This window comes from Neodothiora populina (assembly GCF_041146345.1).
Source record: "Neodothiora populina strain CPC 39397 chromosome Unknown canker_contig_12, whole genome shotgun sequence".
Classification (NCBI taxonomy): domain Eukaryota; kingdom Fungi; phylum Ascomycota; class Dothideomycetes; order Dothideales; family Dothioraceae; genus Neodothiora; species Neodothiora populina.
The window spans coordinates 836,494-854,388 of record NW_027191404.1 but is presented as its reverse complement, the minus strand read 5'-3'; the positions used below and the strand labels follow the sequence as shown (position 1 = coordinate 854,388).

The following is a 17,895-nucleotide window of genomic DNA, read 5'->3' as shown; positions in this document are numbered from 1 at the left end:
GACAGCGAGTAGAGGACTCAGTGAGGAAAGAAGTCTCACAGTATCAGGACATGGTAAGTAATGTCATTGATGAGACCTAGCATGAAAGTAATTGATAGAAAAACATATCAAAAGTTGCGGCGCGAGTTAATCTCACATATAATGTTATATTATACCTGCGGAGTGAACTCCGTCGTACATTTCCCTGTCCCTTTTCCACCCTGCCAATTCCTATGGCTTTAGCCTGTGCCCATGACTTTCTAGGATGGAGAAAAAAAGATTCTCCTCAAATCTTGCCCGTTTTCCCTTGCCCATGACCCTCCACAATGCGCCTAATTTACCGTCCATTCGCCAGTGCGTCGCCCTAGCTGGGTCGAAGCACGTCCTGTTATTTCCCATGATGAGCTTGCAGCAGCTTGCAAGTCTCGTGATTGTCTCTTTGTGAACGACATGTGTTTTGACGTATACCACCACCACCATCCAGGCTCTTACAATGACTATATACAAAATTACCCAAGATCCCTTAGGGTGTAGAGAAGGCGAAGTCGCGAATATCGTTTATGGCTGGTTGGAGAAGGGCTATCCTTGATCAAGCTTGTTTGATACAACGGACGCGTCTTTGGGTCTTGACTTGATCTCCAGGTTCGCACCTGTTGTGCACGCTCGCTTGAAGCATGACAAGAGCACCGGGGTCGTGACCCCGAAGCTGAGAGATTGTCTTCACAGCCGCGGGTGGAATTGATGCTGAACGGCGAGGTGGTGCGATTGTCCACCTTGGGAGCGTCGTATTGCGCACGATGGCATGGCCCACGTTATGAAGAAAACTGGTCCAAGTATACACTCAGAGGATGACACATTTCCCGCCAGAGCGTTTCTTGCTTGTTTCTCGTCGAGCTCCGCGAGGCTCATTGTGACTCGTCTTGGCGCTGTCCTTTTTCTTCTCTGAATTCCTGCCACCGGAAGAGTTGTGTCTTTGGCGACGAAGCTGGCGAACCACATCGTAGAAGGCCTTTTCCACGTTGACGCAGTTTTTGGCCGAGGCTTCGACAAACTCACAGCCAAGGTCTCTAGCCAAAGCGCTGCCTTCCTGCGTCGAGACTTCGCGCTCTGTCACTCGGTCGCACTTGTTGCCAACGAGCATGACAGGCGCCGGTCCATACGACCCTCCAGACGGGTTCGGTGATCCGGGAAAGGTAGGTGAAGCGGTTGCCGCCGATTCCTTGACGCGCTGTATTTGGTTATAGAACTTCTTTATGCGCTGAAACGAGGCGCGTGATGATATACTGTATACCAAAACAAAGCCCTCTCCGTCTCGTATCCATTGGTCTCGCAAAGAGACGTACTCTTCCTGACCCGCTGTGTCCAGCACTTCGAGCATGCAGGATTGACCGTCAATCTGGACTTGTTTACGGTATGAATCCTCGATCGTCGGATCGTATGTTTCGACGAAGTGATTCAGACATAGCTGCATGTTTGTCAGAACCATCTGACCAGGCGTCTGTGGCTAAACTTACTTGAATCGTCAATGCCGTCTTTCCCACTCCACCATCTCCCAACACCACCAGTTTATACAGCGTCATTTTGCCCGCCATTTTCGTTGTCTGATGAGAAACTGAATCCAAAAACTTGTGGAACAAGGCAGAAAGATCAAGGGATGATGTGTATCACAAGGCGAAGGTGTCTGCAAACACGGATTGTCTCGATTATAAGATCGTGAAATACGGCCGAGTCGTGATAGAGTTAGAGTTCACTCGGTGACGACAGTCAGTCGGAGGATGCGATCCAAAGTGGACCAAGGTGCAAGTGTAAGTGTTCGAAGGGGAACACGATATGCGACAGGCTGTTCGGAGTAAGAGACAAGTCCGTACAGGGGGCTTCGGTGTAAATATGAGGGAGGTGGCTTCACAAGCTGGTGACGATGGTCCTAGCAGGTCCTGGCAGGTGCTAGCAGCAAGAGAAAGAGGTCTGGCGGGAGCTCCACCCCACCAAAACGCCAAGGGAATCAAATTTCAGGCTTGATTGTCCAAATTGTTTGGCAAAAGGTGGAAAAAAGATGCCCGACGCGACGAGTTTTAGCTCCCTGGACTGGCGTGCTGACGAGGTATAATAATCTCGTTATTAGGGTCGACAAAAGGGACGATTGATTCGGTTGTGCGATCTCCGGTTTAGGAGCTCGTTCGACGACCTGATCAGCGCTGCGGATGCCGTACCGTAGCTTCGCACTTTTCCGCGAACGCTTAGCACCAACCCTCTTTTTGTTGGCTCGTGTGGAAGCTATTGCACTGTCGCTTTTGTTTCTATCTTGTGCAGCTTGGCTGTGTCTATGTTGTTGATAAACAGACGTAGCTTCGATGACACACGACGGCTTCAGAGATTGAGGTAGAAGGCAGTCTGATCTTGTCGAGCTGTGCACGTGAAACGATGTGATCCGATGCTCTCCTCTTACAGGGAGATGTCTGTACGGCAGCGGGGAGGCACGAATATAGTCAAGGGTATGCTTGCTGGTAAAATGTACAAGCTCGTGTGCGACAGATTGTTGCGTGTGAAGCAGCCGTCGGGGGTTTCCAGTGAAAGCTTATTATGCCTTCTCAAGAAGCCGACTTATGATACCGTCGATGCCTGTGAGCAGTTATCCCAGGAGACGTCTGACAACAGAGAGCAAGCAAAGGAAAGAAAAATTCCAAGTATCACCACCAAATGCACGCAGCGAGCCGCCGCGGTTAAAGCTTTCTAGGCGTGCCGAGTTCCCCCTCTCCTTACCCTTTACCGTTCGGCGGGGTGTTGATATCAACAGCGCGCGTGCTCGCCAGCTGCTGGCCCTGACTCCTCGACTAGGAATCTACCTGCTCCGCTTTCCTGACTCTTATTAAGGGCAGAAATATGGCATCAGCGTCCTTTGTCACATGGGACCCTATTTTGACTATGCTCTAATTAAGTCAAGCTAGTGCACCATCCTGAGCGTAACGTTGCTCGCCGCCCCGACTTATGCCTGTGCGCTCGGCGAGGCGCCATGGACCCCCCTCGCTACCTCCGCGAGAACACCTTTCTAGAGGCATTGCGGGAACTGTTCCACTAAAAGAATGCTTTCTCCACGACCGTGTCATTTCACAAGTCCGACGCAAGCTAAGGTAGCGCTGTGCGTAGTGTCGAGTCCATTTGCATGTTCACTAATCGAGTAGAGAAAATTGCGGCAAGTATCGATCCTTGCAGACAAAATACTCGAATCTCTATGCTTTTGTCCATGTAACAGCAATCTCGTTCGCTGCGTTCATCCTCTCTGGACAGCGCCGAAAATAGTCTACTTCCGCTGCTCTTTGTTCAGGTCGAGTTGTCATGTTGCTCTCTCTTCGATCTGTTCTCACCTTATGATCGTCTGTCATTCTCTGAATGTAGCAACTGTAGGAGAGCCTTGTTATTTCCTCTGTCTCTTGTATGGTCTTTGCCAGGGTTTCTCCGAGCTTCTGCTGTCCCTGTACAGTCCGATCACTAGTCTTCTATCTGCCGCTCTCGCCAATCTTCTTGATTTCTTTTTGGGCTCTGACATTAGTCATTACGCCAATTCCTCACTGTGCGCCTGCGATGCGATTTTATTTCGAAATTTTCTTCAGCTACACTGTTGACTGTCTCCCTTATCTCTCGAGCACTTTTCAGACGAGAATGCACTATTCCTCCACTGTTCACTTCTAGGAGGAATATTCCCTCAACTCCTCGCCTGTTCTGTATAGATTTGCGACTATTTCCCGCCATCTGCTGACCACTCCCCTTCTTTCTTCTTGATATCTATCATTTGCGGGTGGACGCGATTTAATTCTCATTTGTGCTCCATGCAGTTTCTATGGGTACCACACACTAGTGACGGAGTATCCGCGAGTATCAAGGCTCGGCGCTCAAGCGGAAAATTGACGCTAACACCATCGTGATGGCTGATCTTGAAAGAGCCACGCGAATTTGCTAAACCCTCCACACGCGTTACTCCATGTGTACCAGGGTCTTGATGAGACAGGTCAGCAACACCAATGATTTTCGATTGCGAATTCGTTCCTCTTCATAGCGATGAGGGGGACATGCAGACGACGTCGAGAGACGTCTCTTTAGCCCGATTGGCCTCCGAGTACTTGTACACAGGCGTTTTCAATCATACAATGCAGTGACAACCCATAGACTCACGACGAAGTCCTTGCTAGATTCTGTTGACCTGCTACTTCGCGGCCTCATTCGATCTCCGACAGGCAATTGTGAGGCGCAGTGTAGATCCTCACATGTGCCCTTTTCCTACAGCCTGTCAAGACGGTCATGCTTGTTTGACCTCAGCCGTACATGCTTGGTAGAGCAGACCTGCTCGAGATCGTACCCTCCTGTTTGCACTAGATCAGGTCCTGGTCGAGAGTGCAATAGAAGGTTACAAGCGAGAGCAGCACTAATTATCGACGATGCCAAGCGAATCCGCTTTCGTGAAAGTACAGAAGTGTTGCCGCGAATTCGATATGATCCACACATAGCTCTACGCAAGGTTGATCGGACCGTTGCGTCCCAAATGATGTCTGAGTGTTACCATGCCCCTAGCCGCGGGTATGACTAGTATGTACAACATTCCGTAGACATGCGGCCATAGCTGGCCAAGGAAATCTGGAATTCGCGTCAATTGATTCGAAATCGCCAGACACCAATCCTTCGGGCATGAGAAGCATACTGTCGTGCGTAATCGCTTTTGTGACTTTCTCTGCTCCGACACGGACCGAATTACCTTGGTACTCAAGCAGGTCGATCGCATCGTCGCACAAAGACATGCAGCATATCATCCCACGCTCAAAACTGGAAGGTGTTTTAAAGTTTGTGGCTTGAAACATGCAGCTCAACTGTACCGCCTCGACCAATTACGATTTCGGCAACCAGCACACTGAAGCATACCCTTCCGTGGCCTGTTGTCATGTACAGTATGCGGGCTCGAGGCGGGCAAACATGTTCCCCCTAGAAGCTCAGTTTCTTCTGGAGTTGGAAGCAATGATGCTGAGATTGCGTAGGTGGCCAGTCCCTCAAACTCACGCCATGAAGCAAGCTCTGCCACCCGGTCGGGTAGTTATTAACCACCATTACCTTAAGTTTCAACGTCTTCTTCATAATTGCATATTCCGCTTCTAGTGCTTCGGTTCGGCTTCGCCAACTCCTCGTGGTTGGGACATCTTAGTCACCTTTGTTTCGGCTCTATACCTGATGCAAAAATCATGATCAATATAGTATATTTGTGATCTAGCTTGTGAGGCTAACTCCAGCCACCAAGTCGGTGACAATTTCCAGGATTGCCGGCAATTGTGTATCTATGGGGTAATGGAAGAAGAACATAGAAGCCACAATTTGTGCTATCATGGATAATCGACATTTGCATCAATTTAACCAGAATTCACTGCGACTGCGAGGCAGACGCACCACACACGACAGCATATGATCATGTAACTCGACCCGATTTGTAGCCAAACCATTAGACGGCCGAGCCGCGCCACATGGCAACCCCACTATGGTCTCGTCAAACCATGTTCCGAGCCTTCTCTGACCAAGCCTGTGAGCCGTTGGTGAATAAGGCACCTTACTCAAGCCATATGAGTACCGTACTGAAGGTGGGAGCCGTGAGAAGGACAATATCAAGATTCCGCGCGTGCAGACTACCAATCGCACCAGAGCGGCAAACAATCGCGACTATGTCGCTAGATCGGATCATACATCTAATGGATTCGTCGAGGCTTCACAAAAAGTACTGTACAGGTACTTTTCGAGATCAAAATTGGATGTACAAAACGTAAATGGTGAGAGATGAGGTGTCGAGGCGTGATCAGCCGCTTGCACGGGAGCTTGGTGTTCCCCGGCCGCTCAAAGTTAGAGGCCAAGCAGGGAACTCAATTACATGAAAACAGCACTTCAATCAGCACTTTCAAGTCACGGCGGTTCCGCAAATGTAACATGGCAGAAAAGGGGGTCATCAGGGTTGTAACTCAGTAGAGGTTGTTGCCTTTGGCCACTAAGGTACAGTGTCGTTCAGGGCTCCCTTTCGACATTTCCGACCAACAGGGCCACGGAAATTCTTTGCATATTGTATGATTTCATGTGATCTGCACCTCATGCAAGTTAACACGCAGCCTCATTCGTCTTGCTGCGAGCCAAGGGGGAGGTGTTGGTTGAACGGACCCTTTGGTACTCAGATCTTTCTTGATCAATATTGCTGTGTTGCATGAACACGCAATCTCGGCATTTCAGCGTGGGCCCTCCTTATCCCTTAGAGTGATCAGACACGTGCGGACAAGAACGTGCGGGATGAACATGCGTTTGCCTTCACTGCCGGACGCTCATATACTGGCTCCTGATTCATACGGTAAGCCACTAATAACAGCCACATTGCATCCCTATCAGATCGGACCATATCCCACTTTCTTGCATCGCCGAGTTTTCGACGAAAAGGATATCATTGAATGGACTCACAATGGATCGAGTGACCTGCATCCCCGCGACCAATTTCCAATGCTAGCAATACAGGAGAAGAATGTGGAACATTCGGACTTCCTCCCGTCAAGAGATGTACACATCTACGGAGATGTTCATGTCTTTCCTAACTTGGAAGGCACAAGTACTATCCATACTAGTACCATTTATATTGAAAAGTTGGGGTTACATCTGGACAATTACGACTATTCTTCGACCGCCAAACTTACGTGGCCGTTGTCTGATAGACTCGATCTGCGAAACATACACAGTCTGTGAGCACTGTAACATCTGGAACAGATTGATGGGACCCAATCTTGGGGATCGGTTCCACGCTCTGATAGCAATATCGGACTTCACAACTAGGATTTGTCTGCCTATGGCCTACCGACACGCGGTGACCGACAGCGACGTGACTTTGGTTATTTTGGTCTTCTCACTTTAACCTTGTCAGGCTCTTATCAAGCTCCCGCTTCATTCTCCGTGCAGTCGTCGCGGTCTCCTTCCCTACGACTATGCGTCTGCAATAACCTCACACTATCGACCCGACTGATTCCTTAGCGCACTATCATTGCCGTTCCACTATATTTCCGAAGCTTATTGACCGTCCATTTAGGATCTCCCCCGGCCACTTTACATCTGGAGGCGAACCCACCTATAAGGGTCGTGAATATGGCATGCGATATCGGCTTCTCTACTGCTGATTCATTGCCTGGAATCCTTGCAGCTCACTTTATACTCCCGCTCGAACGATTATCATGCACCAGTCCCGGGGAACGAATTGCCTTGGGGGACACGTTTGCGAGAGACGATCGACATGCTTGCGACGCTTTTGAAACCGAAACGATGTAACATGCAAGAAACCAGGAACCCGATTCCTTTCGATCGGAACATGTTTGAGATGTTATCTGCTGGCTTTGTCATATCAAACTGTTGTTTTTTTGCTCTAGGTCTTTATATGGGAGGCTCTGCGTACCATTATATGCCTGCCTTTCTCGATGAAAAGTTCGAGAGCACAGTGATGCACCTGGTTTTCTCTCTTTCGAATGCTTGATTTAGGTAATGTCGCATGGTTGCTATTAATCCACCGCCAAACAACAATGTCACAAGCCGAGGGTGGTTGCGATGCGTCAGCAATGTTTGGAGTCAAAGGTCACGGCAGGTCGATAAATATAGTTTTTCTTCTTCGAGTATGTGCAGTTTGGTCCTTTGGCACACCTTCGCGAGTGTGAATGATGCGATCGATCTCGCCTCACTCTCTAAACTGCTTGAATATTGGCTGTTCTCGGTCAAAGATCTCGGCCGCAGACCTAGATATCATGCTTTTTCCTTACTAAAGCGAAAATTGGGACAAGGACACTCAAAGTGAGATTGGCTGACCATGCGATATATACGCCTCGGATCCTCTTGCCTTATTCCAATCCATTCTCGCCAAGACTCAAGTTCGAGTCTCCTCCATGGAGTATGGATGTTGAATGCTTTACCTAGAACAAGTGCCTTCTGCGTCTCTTTTATGTACCGTGTCGTCAGTGACGCTGATGGCCTCTACGATCATCAAAGGAAGCAAGTGAATATCGTACATGTATATCGTCCACTATGTCCTTTGCTGTGATAGTGTGCACGTGCTGACAAGTCATTGCTAACGTGAATGAAAGTTCGTTTGAGTGACGATGACATATGTGGTCAGAGGTCTCTGTCGTGTGCACAAGGTAAAGTCGCTTAGATAATGTATTATAGATAGTGAAGCCATGCATGCCATGGAAGCAGTGACAAGACGTAGCTGAGATAGATAGGACCGTGCTATTTGATGGGCGTATATCGAACTATGATAGACATGCGAGGTGTGATGGCAAGGAGGTCTCGACTTCACGAGATTGTATCACTCAGTGTACATGTAACATTACCGTACCTGTACCTAGACATACGACTGAAAACCCAAGTCATGTAGGTTAAGGTAGTATTGCGACGGAGCCAGTGGGGCGACATTTGCAAGCATATTTTGAAAAAGTCGCAGCACGTCCGGTTGATTTCGGCAGGTGCAGTAGCAAGGAACAGGTGAGCCTCACTTGGTCATAAGGAACGGTGCCTCTGACAGGTGCCAACTTTCACATGGGAGAAGCAGGGTAAAGAAAAAGGGTTGAACTCTCTCATCCGGGTTCTCATTCACGGTGCACATGGGGAGTACCTACTAGGAGTATGCAGAAGCATAGACCTAGACAGGTTGCACGCAAAGTGCAGACAGATGGATCGCATAAAGCAGATCGCAAATGGGATGCGCCAATCTTTCGATCGACAAGCCGTCGCCGGCCTTGAGACACAAAGTGTCAATCTGAAAAAAATAGGTTCAGATTTTGGAAAACTTTTCATTTTCGACTCGCTACGTCTGGTATTGGTATTGACAGCAAAGCCGTAGTTCCCGCATCTGTGACTCCACCGTGATGGGCGATACGCTTAAAAACCTGGAAGAGACAATTAGCATGCGATGACATGGGCTGACCGGGGCGCGCAAAAGGCACATACGGAGAGGAGTGAAGAACCACTTGTTCTTGCCGGAGTTGTAACGCTCCTCAAGGGCCTTCTTGATGTTCTTCTTGGCGTCCTCACGCTGGGAAACCTCCTTGAAGGTGTCGTTGGTGACGGCACCCTTGAGACCCTCGAGCTCGAGAGTGTAACGGGTGGGCATGATGTGGTTGTAGTTGACGACCTTGATGAAAGGCTTGACCTTGGAGCGCTTGGCGACACGGGTCTTTCCCATGCGGCGAGTGATGGGTTGAGGGTAACGCTCAATACCGGCGACGAGAGCGTGAGGGAAGGGGTGAGCCTTGGTACCCTGGTCGACAGGCTGGATGATGACGACCTTCTTGCCTGCGTAGCGGCCACGGGAGATGATGGCGACACGGCCAACCTTGAGGACTATTCGGAGCGCATGTTAGTTCTCCTGTCTGCTGGAGTCGTTGAGCGCATTGGATGGCGCTGGGGGAGGATTGGAGATGGTGATGGCGACGTACACTTCATGGCTGCTGGAGTTAGTATGGACGAGCGAGGATGCGTGAGAATCTCGTTGAATCAGAAAAGTCGAAGTCGAAGCGATAGAGGAAGTTTTGTGGAGGAAATATCAGAGTGCGGAAAGCTCGCTTAATCTTCGGCCTTGGCAATAAACCTCAATTGTTTGCACAGAGCTGCAGAGTGCAGGGCGGTGAGCAAGGAAATCTTGGCAGACGCGCAGACATGACTCGATTCGAGGATTTCCATTGCTTCACAGCTCCGCTCCTCCCATCCCCCGGCGCTAAGAGGCGCATCAGACGCACAGACGGGCGGGTAACAGTGTTGACATGGTAAACACGCCCGATAAACAACACTGTAGTAAATGCAACTGCAGGTAAAATGGTGGTTGACTTCTTTCATCTTTTATCAAACATCCGCAACGGCAATCTCAACCGTCGCTTCAGTACAGTACCAATTATACCTTGCTTCCTTCTTGAATCCAGTAGTTGATTGAAAACAAGAAGAACTGCCTGACGAGTGCACACGACATTATACGACATTCCTCATCTTGAAATTGATACCCCAGAGATACCCCAACATTGCACCGTTGCACGATAATGCTATTGTTTTGAGCCTGCCTGACTTTTAGTGCATTCTTCCTGTTGCTACGATACATTCCATTCGATGCCTACCTTTGACAGAGAGGCATCTCGAGACAGGGACGTGCGACATCAACATTCCTACTCGGACGCGGGAAGGATGTCTGCCATGTCTATACCAATGTAAGCCATTGATTCTGTCGTTTTTGTCATAGTTTGACTCTTCACTTTACATCTATGCAAAGATAAAGAAAAACAAGCATGATCCACCATGGGACTGACTAAACATTTCTCCAAACTCAGGTGGGACAGTTCCGACCCAGACCGGGCTCCTCCTCCATTGCCCATTCCCCCCGGCTCTCCGACACTTCAGACTCATGCAAATGCCTCGGCCAAGATCCAGGCTGCTGCTCAGAAGCTTAGTGAGCGAGCTACTTCGGCATATACAACAAACCCTATGCCACCGACCTCTCCGGACAAGTCGCTCATCAAGGGAGCTCAACACAGGCGCATGCAGTCGCTTCAACAAGGTTCCGTCAAGGATCTCCGTAGCTACTTGGATGGTATGCGTACAACTTCACCAGAACGACCTGGCTCTCGCGGTGGATCTGGTAGCGGTAATGGTGCACAGAATGGCAGTGGTCATTCGCCATCCTACAGCCCTGAGAGAGACCATGACTACTTTTCCAGCCAAGATCGCGCAGCAACTACCCCCACGCCTGCCGGGAGAGACCCGTTCAAAGATACTCCCAACCTCAGACCTGCTACTCGGGGCGAGAACAAGTCCATCCTTGGCGAAAACACTCCTCCCTCGGCCGCCATGCTGGCGTTGCAGACCATGTCTATCCGAGACTCTCCATCCCCACTCGGCGACATTACCAATGGCAGAGGCGCACCACAAAACATAGACTCCATTGCGACACAAATAACAAATCTCACAAACATCTCGCTCGCCCTGCAGAAGGAGATGTCTCAGCTCAACAGGAGGAGTCGAGACAATGCTACCGACCTGGTCAGCCTCAAAGACGCAGCCAACACCCGTGACGAGGACATAAGGAAGTCTCTTAAGGAGCTGGTAAGCAGCATCGGCTCCGATGCAGGCTCCGTCTTTGGTAGAAGTTCTGGTTTCGGCCTGGGGTTGTTGGACAGCAAATCTTTCGCCTCTCCACCTCCCTCTGGCAAGCCATTCAGCGCCATGCCCAGATCAAACAGCCACAACAGTCTATTCGAGCCAGGCAGTCCGAACCCTTTCTCAGTCGAAGGTGCTGCAAGCGTCGCAATGCTTGAGAAGATCATCCGAGAAATGGTCACCAAGGACGGCCAGGAGAGACTTCTCACCACTTTGAACGATATCTTGGACAAGCACAGCAAAGATAATCTCTCCACTGTCGAAACTGCTCGCAAAGTCGAGGAACTTGCCGAGTTCATCAAGTCACGACCTGACAGTCAGGCTCTCGTCCGGACCTCACCAGACCCCGACGATGATGCTGATCACAAGTCCTCTAAGGCTCTCGAGGCCATGAGTGCCGACATCCTCAGGCTCCTCCACCAGATCAAGGAAAGTGCTTCCAAGAGTGGTGGCTTGAGTGCCGAGATCAAGTCTCGTCTGCATGACTTGAGGGGAGAAGTCCTCGGTATGGGTAGAGACCTGGGCAAGAAACTGGAGGAGACGAGCATTGCCAACCAGGAGGATCGCTCGCTCGATGTCGCTGCACAGACTACTGCCGACATTGAAAGAGTGGTCAATGAGGGCATGGGTCAGCTCAAACAACACATCGAGAACATCATCCGTGAGAGTTCCCAGCAACTTGTTCCGGCAGCTGCTTCACGAGAGGAGAGTGGCGAGGAAGTCTTTGCTGCCGTTAAGCAAGCTCTTGCAGAGCATGCTTCGGCCCTGACGCCTCCTCAGCAAGACGGCCTCGACCGATCGGCCATCCTGCAAGCTATCAAGGAAGCTTACGACGAGTTCAAACCCGACATCGAGCTCCAGCAATTCGGCTTGGAGCGTGATGAGATTCTTCAAGTATTGAAAGAGGGCCTCCTTGACTATCAAGAGAATCGCGAGTTGCCACCTTCGCCCGGTGCCAGTATGGAAGAGGTCATGTATGCAATTCAACAAGCCATGCAAGACTTCAACGCCCCCAAAGCTGCAGATGAGATGGCAGTCCTTCGTGGTGAGCTTCTCGTCTCTGTTCGCGACATTCTTGAAGGATTCAAGCCTGCTGAGCCAGTGGGTCTCGACAACGAGGCCACGCGAGCAGCAGTCATGGACGCAGTCAAGGAAGGTTTAGCTGAACATGGCCCCAACGCTCCTCGCGAGATTGAGATCAGCCGCGATGATCTCTTCGACGCTGTAAAGGCAAGCCTGGATGGCTCGGCTATTCCTTTCGGCGGCTTCGGCGAGCAAGTTTTGAAGCAGCTACACGAGCTTGTGGACGATATGAGAGTAGAGTTCAAGCAGTACTCTGCAGCCAATGGCAGAGATACCGAGCAGGTCTTGGATGCTGTCAAGGATGGCCTCGAGTCTCTGCGAGTTGAAATCGAGTCGTACGTGGACAGAGCTCAGGATGTCACTGGCAAAGATGAGATCGTCGATGTTGTACGCTCCGGCCTCGAGAATCTCAGGGTCGATGTTCAGGGATATGTCGCCGAAGGTCCTTCCAATGGACGAAACGAGATGATCGATTACATCAAGGCCGAATTCGAACATCTCCACGAAGCTATGAGCGGACAAGCTCGTGGTGAAGGTGATGAGGGTCGACCCTCCAGCACGTCTGAGATTCTCGCTGCCCTGGAGTCTGGCTTCAAAGGACTCGAAGGACAAGTTGGCAGTCGAGGACTACTCGATGAGACCAACGAAGAGGTCATGGAGGCCATGAAGGCAGAGTTCGAAGCACTTCGAGACACCATCATCGCAGGCTCCGCGGGTCACAAGGACGAGGTTATACAAACCATCCAAGAAAGCATGAGCAATGTCCGTGATCGTGCTGCTGATGAAGAGGCTGCGCCGGGTTCCAACGAGGAGATTATGACTATTGTCAAAGATGAGTTCGGTCACCTCCGTGAAGTTCTTACACCATTGCTTCTTCGACAAGGTGCTGCAGCAGACAAAGATGAAATCATTGATTCCATCAATCAAGCAGTCGACGGTCTTCGTGAACATATCTCTACGAGCGAGACAACAGAATCCGCACAGGCTCTCGTCGAGATCAAGGAACAGATCGAGAATCTTCGTGAGTCCCTCGCTGGCGGCCTTGTACCTGCGGGCGGTCCACCGGATGCCGAGAGCTCCTTTGCAGAGATCAGGCAACGCCTAGACGAGATAGCCGCCACCAAGGAAGGCTCCGGCATGACCAGTGATCTACTCGAAGCCATTCAAGGTGAATTTGAGCAGCTCAGACAGTCGGTATCACAGACCATGATTTCCGGTGGATCTCGCGCCGATACCGAGGAGGTGCTTGATGCTGTCAGACTCGGACTGGACGACCTTCGCTCTCACTTGGAGAAAAAGTTGGAGAATCCGGACTACCAGATGAGCTTGAACAACCAGCTCTTGGATGCTCTGAATGAGGGCATCGAGTCTATGAAGACAGACGTCACCGCCGCTCTCGACAGACCAGCTGATGCATCTGTCAACTACGAGATTCTGGAAACTCTCAAATCCGGCCTGTCAGACCTAAGAAATGACGTGAAGAAGCTCACACCCGGAAGACCTAGGACGTCTGATGGTACCGAGCTTATTCTCGCCGAAGACATTGACGCCGAAGCACCACGCGAGTTCTCTGGCGAAGGGGCCACGACGAGCTCCACACCTCTGAAGGAGCGCATGGAGGCTCTCTTCGCTCAGCTTCATATCAAGGTCGAAGGTATGGCGGCAAGTCTTGGTGACATGCCCCCACCTCCTGCTGCTACTGTCCCAGAAGGCATCACTCTCAAGGAAGATCTCGTTGGTATCGAGGAACTCCTCAAGGACATTCAGGCTACAGTCACAGATGTAGCATCAAGGGAGAAGGCAGAAGTTGAAAATGCCGTTACCAAAGATGATACTGATGCTATCGAAACCCTTCTTCGAAACACGAAGGCGCAGATCGAAGACCTCCCTCTTCCCGACCCTGCGACACTCGTTACCAAGGAGCATCTTGACGCCGTCGAAGGCGTCGTGCTCACTGTCAATGCTGCCATTGAAGGTCTATCCATCAAGCTCGAGGAAAATTCTGCAAGCAAAGCTGATCTTGCAGTTGTCGAAGTGCTTGTCAAGGACTTGAAAGAAGCTTTCGATGGACTCAAGGAGGGTCTACCCAAACCGGCCGAGGAGGGCGAAGAGGAAGACGAGGGAAGAAAAACGCTCACCAAGTCCGATATGGATGTACTCGGTATCCTGTGTACTGAAATCAAGGACAAGATTGGTGAGATGACACTTCCTGATGTGGAGACTCTTCCAACCAAATTCGATATCGAGCAACTAACCGGCCTGATCAACGACTTCCGCGAGAGCCACGACAAAGTCAAGGAGAGTTACGAAGGTGACATTTCCGTGACGGCTAAAGCATTTGACGACCGCAAAAAGGAAGCGGAAGAACTTGCCGAGCAGGTTACTGCGATAAAATCATTCCTCGAAGAGATCAAGGAAGAGTTGCTTGCAAAAGTTACCGAAGGTGACGCCAACGTTTCCACTCTTACCGATACTCTCAAGGCCATGGAAGAGAATGTCACAGGCAACGCAGGCGTTGGCGCTGATGTCAAAGAGCTTCTGGAGACAGTGAAGAATGAGTTCGAGCGAGCTCACGGATCGCTGGAAGGGATTAAGGTTGATCATGAACAGAACAACTCTACACTTCTGGAGAAGCATGGCGAGCACAAGGACGCCATCGTTGCTGCTGTTATCGAGAAGGTCGACACCTGCTATGATGGACTGATGAGCAAGTATGATGATGCTCAAACTGCTGCTGATGAGAAGGTCAAGATGATGGAAGAGAAAGCGCTCGAGCAGCAAGAAATCCTTGCCACAACAAAGGAGATGGCGGATGAGCTCAAGTTGTCCATCGACACTCTCGGGAGCTCTCTCACTGCATTCATCCCAGCTTTTACCGAGGCGAATGAGAAGATGTCTGGAGATCATCAGACTCTCTTCGATAAGGTTAACGGCACAGTGCTTCAATTCACTGAAGGCCATGAAGCACAAAAGGTTGAGCATCAACTCACTCGTGATGAAGTAGCAAAGACCTTGGATGGCCTCAACGTACTGCAAGCCGACTTCACAGAGTATCATCCTCGTTTCCTGATGGAGCTCAAGGAGATTCTCGCTCTAGTTAATCAGCACTACGAGCACTCCAAGACCCTCAACGAAAGCGCGGAAGGCCATGCGAACTCGGTCAAAGAGCAGATCCTGGCATCTGCTGAGGAGCACAAGACACACGTAGACGAGCCTTTTGAGAATATCAAGGCCCAGCTTGAGGAGCTCAAAGGACAATCCGAAGCACTCAAGGAGACTCTCGCAGAGCACATGTCCAGCATCCCTGCACTGCTGCCTCCACCACCCGAGCCGGCAGAGAAGTACGATGACACTGTGGTGCACGAAAAGCTCGACACACTCGTCAACTTTGCAGGTGACAAGTATGATGATGCTGGCGTTCATGAGAAGCTGGATACTCTTGTTAACCTTGCAGGCGAGGCTGGACTTGCGACTGCGCAGATGGCCCGTCTTGATGAGATCCACGAGCAGGTCAGAGCAACGGCTGCTGAGGTCTCAGCTTTTGTAGCCCTCCAGCACAAGCAAATTACCGAGGGAAACGAGGCCAAGGAACGCGAGGCTGAAGAGATTGCACTTTTACTTGAGCGCCGTACAGTACAAAAGGACACGATTGAGGCAGAAATCACCGGCCTCAACGACGAGAAGGCCAGCCTCGTCGCCGTTGTCGAAGCTCTCAGAGCCGAAAAGGACGCCTTGTCATCGCAGAAAGCAAGACTTAATGCGGATGTCTCGTCCTTGCAGATGGCTTTGAGCATCAGAAAAGAGGAGCTTCACGACATGGATGCGAAGGCCGACGCTCTCGAGCGCAGGATCTTGGAAGGTCTCATCGATCATTCGAGAGCTATGCTTCTCACTAAGCGGACACCCAAGCCTTCTCCGAAAAAGCACGTCGGACGTGATTTGCGCAATGTCAGCGGCACTTCTGCAGCATCAGTCATGACGACTCCACTTGCAGGTCCAGGCAAAAACCATGCTATGGCCATGAAGACTCGTCCACCTATGCAGCGCAACGGCGCTACTCCTAACACGGGTGAACGTCGTATCATGTCCTTGAGTCAGATCAGTGGCAATGTTCCGTCTGGAGCCTCTGCATATGCGACACCGACTCCCAGTCTCATCTCGGCGGCAGGACAGTTGAGCCGCAGCCAGTCGGTCAAGCATAACAAGCTCCGCAAGCCTGCTTGGGGCCCGACCATGGCCTCTATCGAAGGCATGGACAAGGAGAACGAGAACGGCGAGAACTTTCCGGAAGACGAGAGCGAGATGGAGGACTACGCTTCTAGCCACTACGACAGCCGGCCCGTCAGTCGCGATCGACCGGTGAGTCGAGACAGTCTTGCCTCTAGCAGTGTTTCTGGAACCGAGACTCGTCGCTCTGTTAGCTTCGGTGGCACGGTATCCGGGAGCGACCTCACCTACGGCACTGGTTCGTACACTGATGGCGTCACCCCAAATGAGGACAACAGAAGGACGTCGTATGGCACATACGACACCGGCTCCTATATGACTGGGTCGGATCTGGACGATCACAGACGTACCAGCTACGGCAGCACCATCAGAAGCACGGTGGGCGCTCAGACTATTGACGAAGGCAATGAAGAGGAGGAAGACGGCGGTAACATCAGTGACATGGAATCGGAGATTCAGCGCCTAGCCGAACAGGCGCATCGCGAGCATCTCGCCGAACAGGAAGCAGGTAGTGACAACGGCAAGGATCTTGTCGCCTGGGGTCCGTCCAGCGACTCTGGTCTCGGAACGGATCTGCCTACCGCTCAGCTGGAAGGAAGCAATGGGTACTTTCACGGAGACTCGGCAGCTCACGCCGAGGAGGTCCAGGGCGAGTGAATACATGGTGGCGGGATGGCCAGGAAGACAAAAGGCAGACGGGCGACGCATGAGTGGCTCAAATTGAACGGCAGGAAAAGCGCAGAGCTTGTCGGTGGCGAGGAATGGTTCGATTGACGGATCGATGGATGAATTCTCTTCTCTTCTTTTTCCTTTTTTTTCATTTTCCTCTTTCACTTCACAACATTAATTGACGACAGTATGAGGTGCATGATGGGATATGCTAGGCAGAGCAGGGGATTATCGTTGCAGTATTGAGAACTTTTTCCTTATTCTTTGATAGACTGGAAGTAATCGAGAAGCAGATTTGATTTTCGTTATGTGCTTCCTCCTCCCTAATCCATGCCAATGCAGTGTACAGTATGAATTCAAGGCAATAAGGTAGTCAGAAATCAGAAAGATGGATTTACTATAATCTCATAGAACTGTAGATACCTTACGGAGGTTTGAGCCAGACTCCGCAGTTACGCCAGTCTGATTCGGGGAGTTATGCCAAGACTGAGCACCTGCCTCACTCTTTACTGTGTAGTATGGAGTACCTGCCCTGAACAGCTGCTGATGACATGAACGCATTATTGTGAAGCTCCAGAAGTCCAAGTCCATCATCCACACCACATCAACCATCTCGTTTCTTTCACCACACATCAACATCATCTCCACTTCATCGCCGAGAGTGCTTTTGATCTTGACGAGAACTTCCCGAAAGAGCCACGCGCCATCACCATTCTGCTTGAGCCGCCACACCAACTCTACCCCGGCGTATACACA

At 50.8% G+C, this 17,895-nt stretch overlaps 3 protein-coding genes across 3 annotated transcripts; 1 reads left to right on the top strand and 2 right to left on the bottom strand.

Moving 5' to 3' along the window:
• Positions 1–820: 820 nt before the first annotated feature.
• Positions 821–1,571, bottom strand: AAFC00_000991 (uncharacterized protein; the record flags this gene model as incomplete). Its single annotated transcript, XM_069340119.1, has 2 exons — positions 821–1,444; positions 1,494–1,571. The coding sequence occupies 2 exons, from the start codon at positions 1,569–1,571 to the stop codon at positions 821–823; spliced, it is 702 nt and encodes a 233-aa protein (XP_069203587.1).
• Positions 1,572–8,898: 7,327 nt separating this feature from the next.
• AAFC00_000990 (60S ribosomal protein eL27) lies at positions 8,899–9,462 on the bottom strand (the record flags this gene model as incomplete). Its single annotated transcript, XM_069340118.1, has 3 exons — positions 8,899–8,906; positions 8,968–9,360; positions 9,456–9,462. The coding sequence occupies 3 exons, from the start codon at positions 9,460–9,462 to the stop codon at positions 8,899–8,901; spliced, it is 408 nt and encodes a 135-aa protein (XP_069203586.1).
• Positions 9,463–10,191: 729 nt separating this feature from the next.
• AAFC00_000989 (uncharacterized protein) lies at positions 10,192–17,127 on the top strand (the record flags this gene model as incomplete). Its single annotated transcript, XM_069340116.1, has 2 exons — positions 10,192–10,214; positions 10,335–17,127. 2 exons carry the CDS (start codon positions 10,192–10,194, stop codon positions 17,125–17,127), a joined length of 6,816 nt encoding a protein of 2,271 aa, XP_069203585.1.
• Positions 17,128–17,895: the final 768 nt, after the last annotated feature.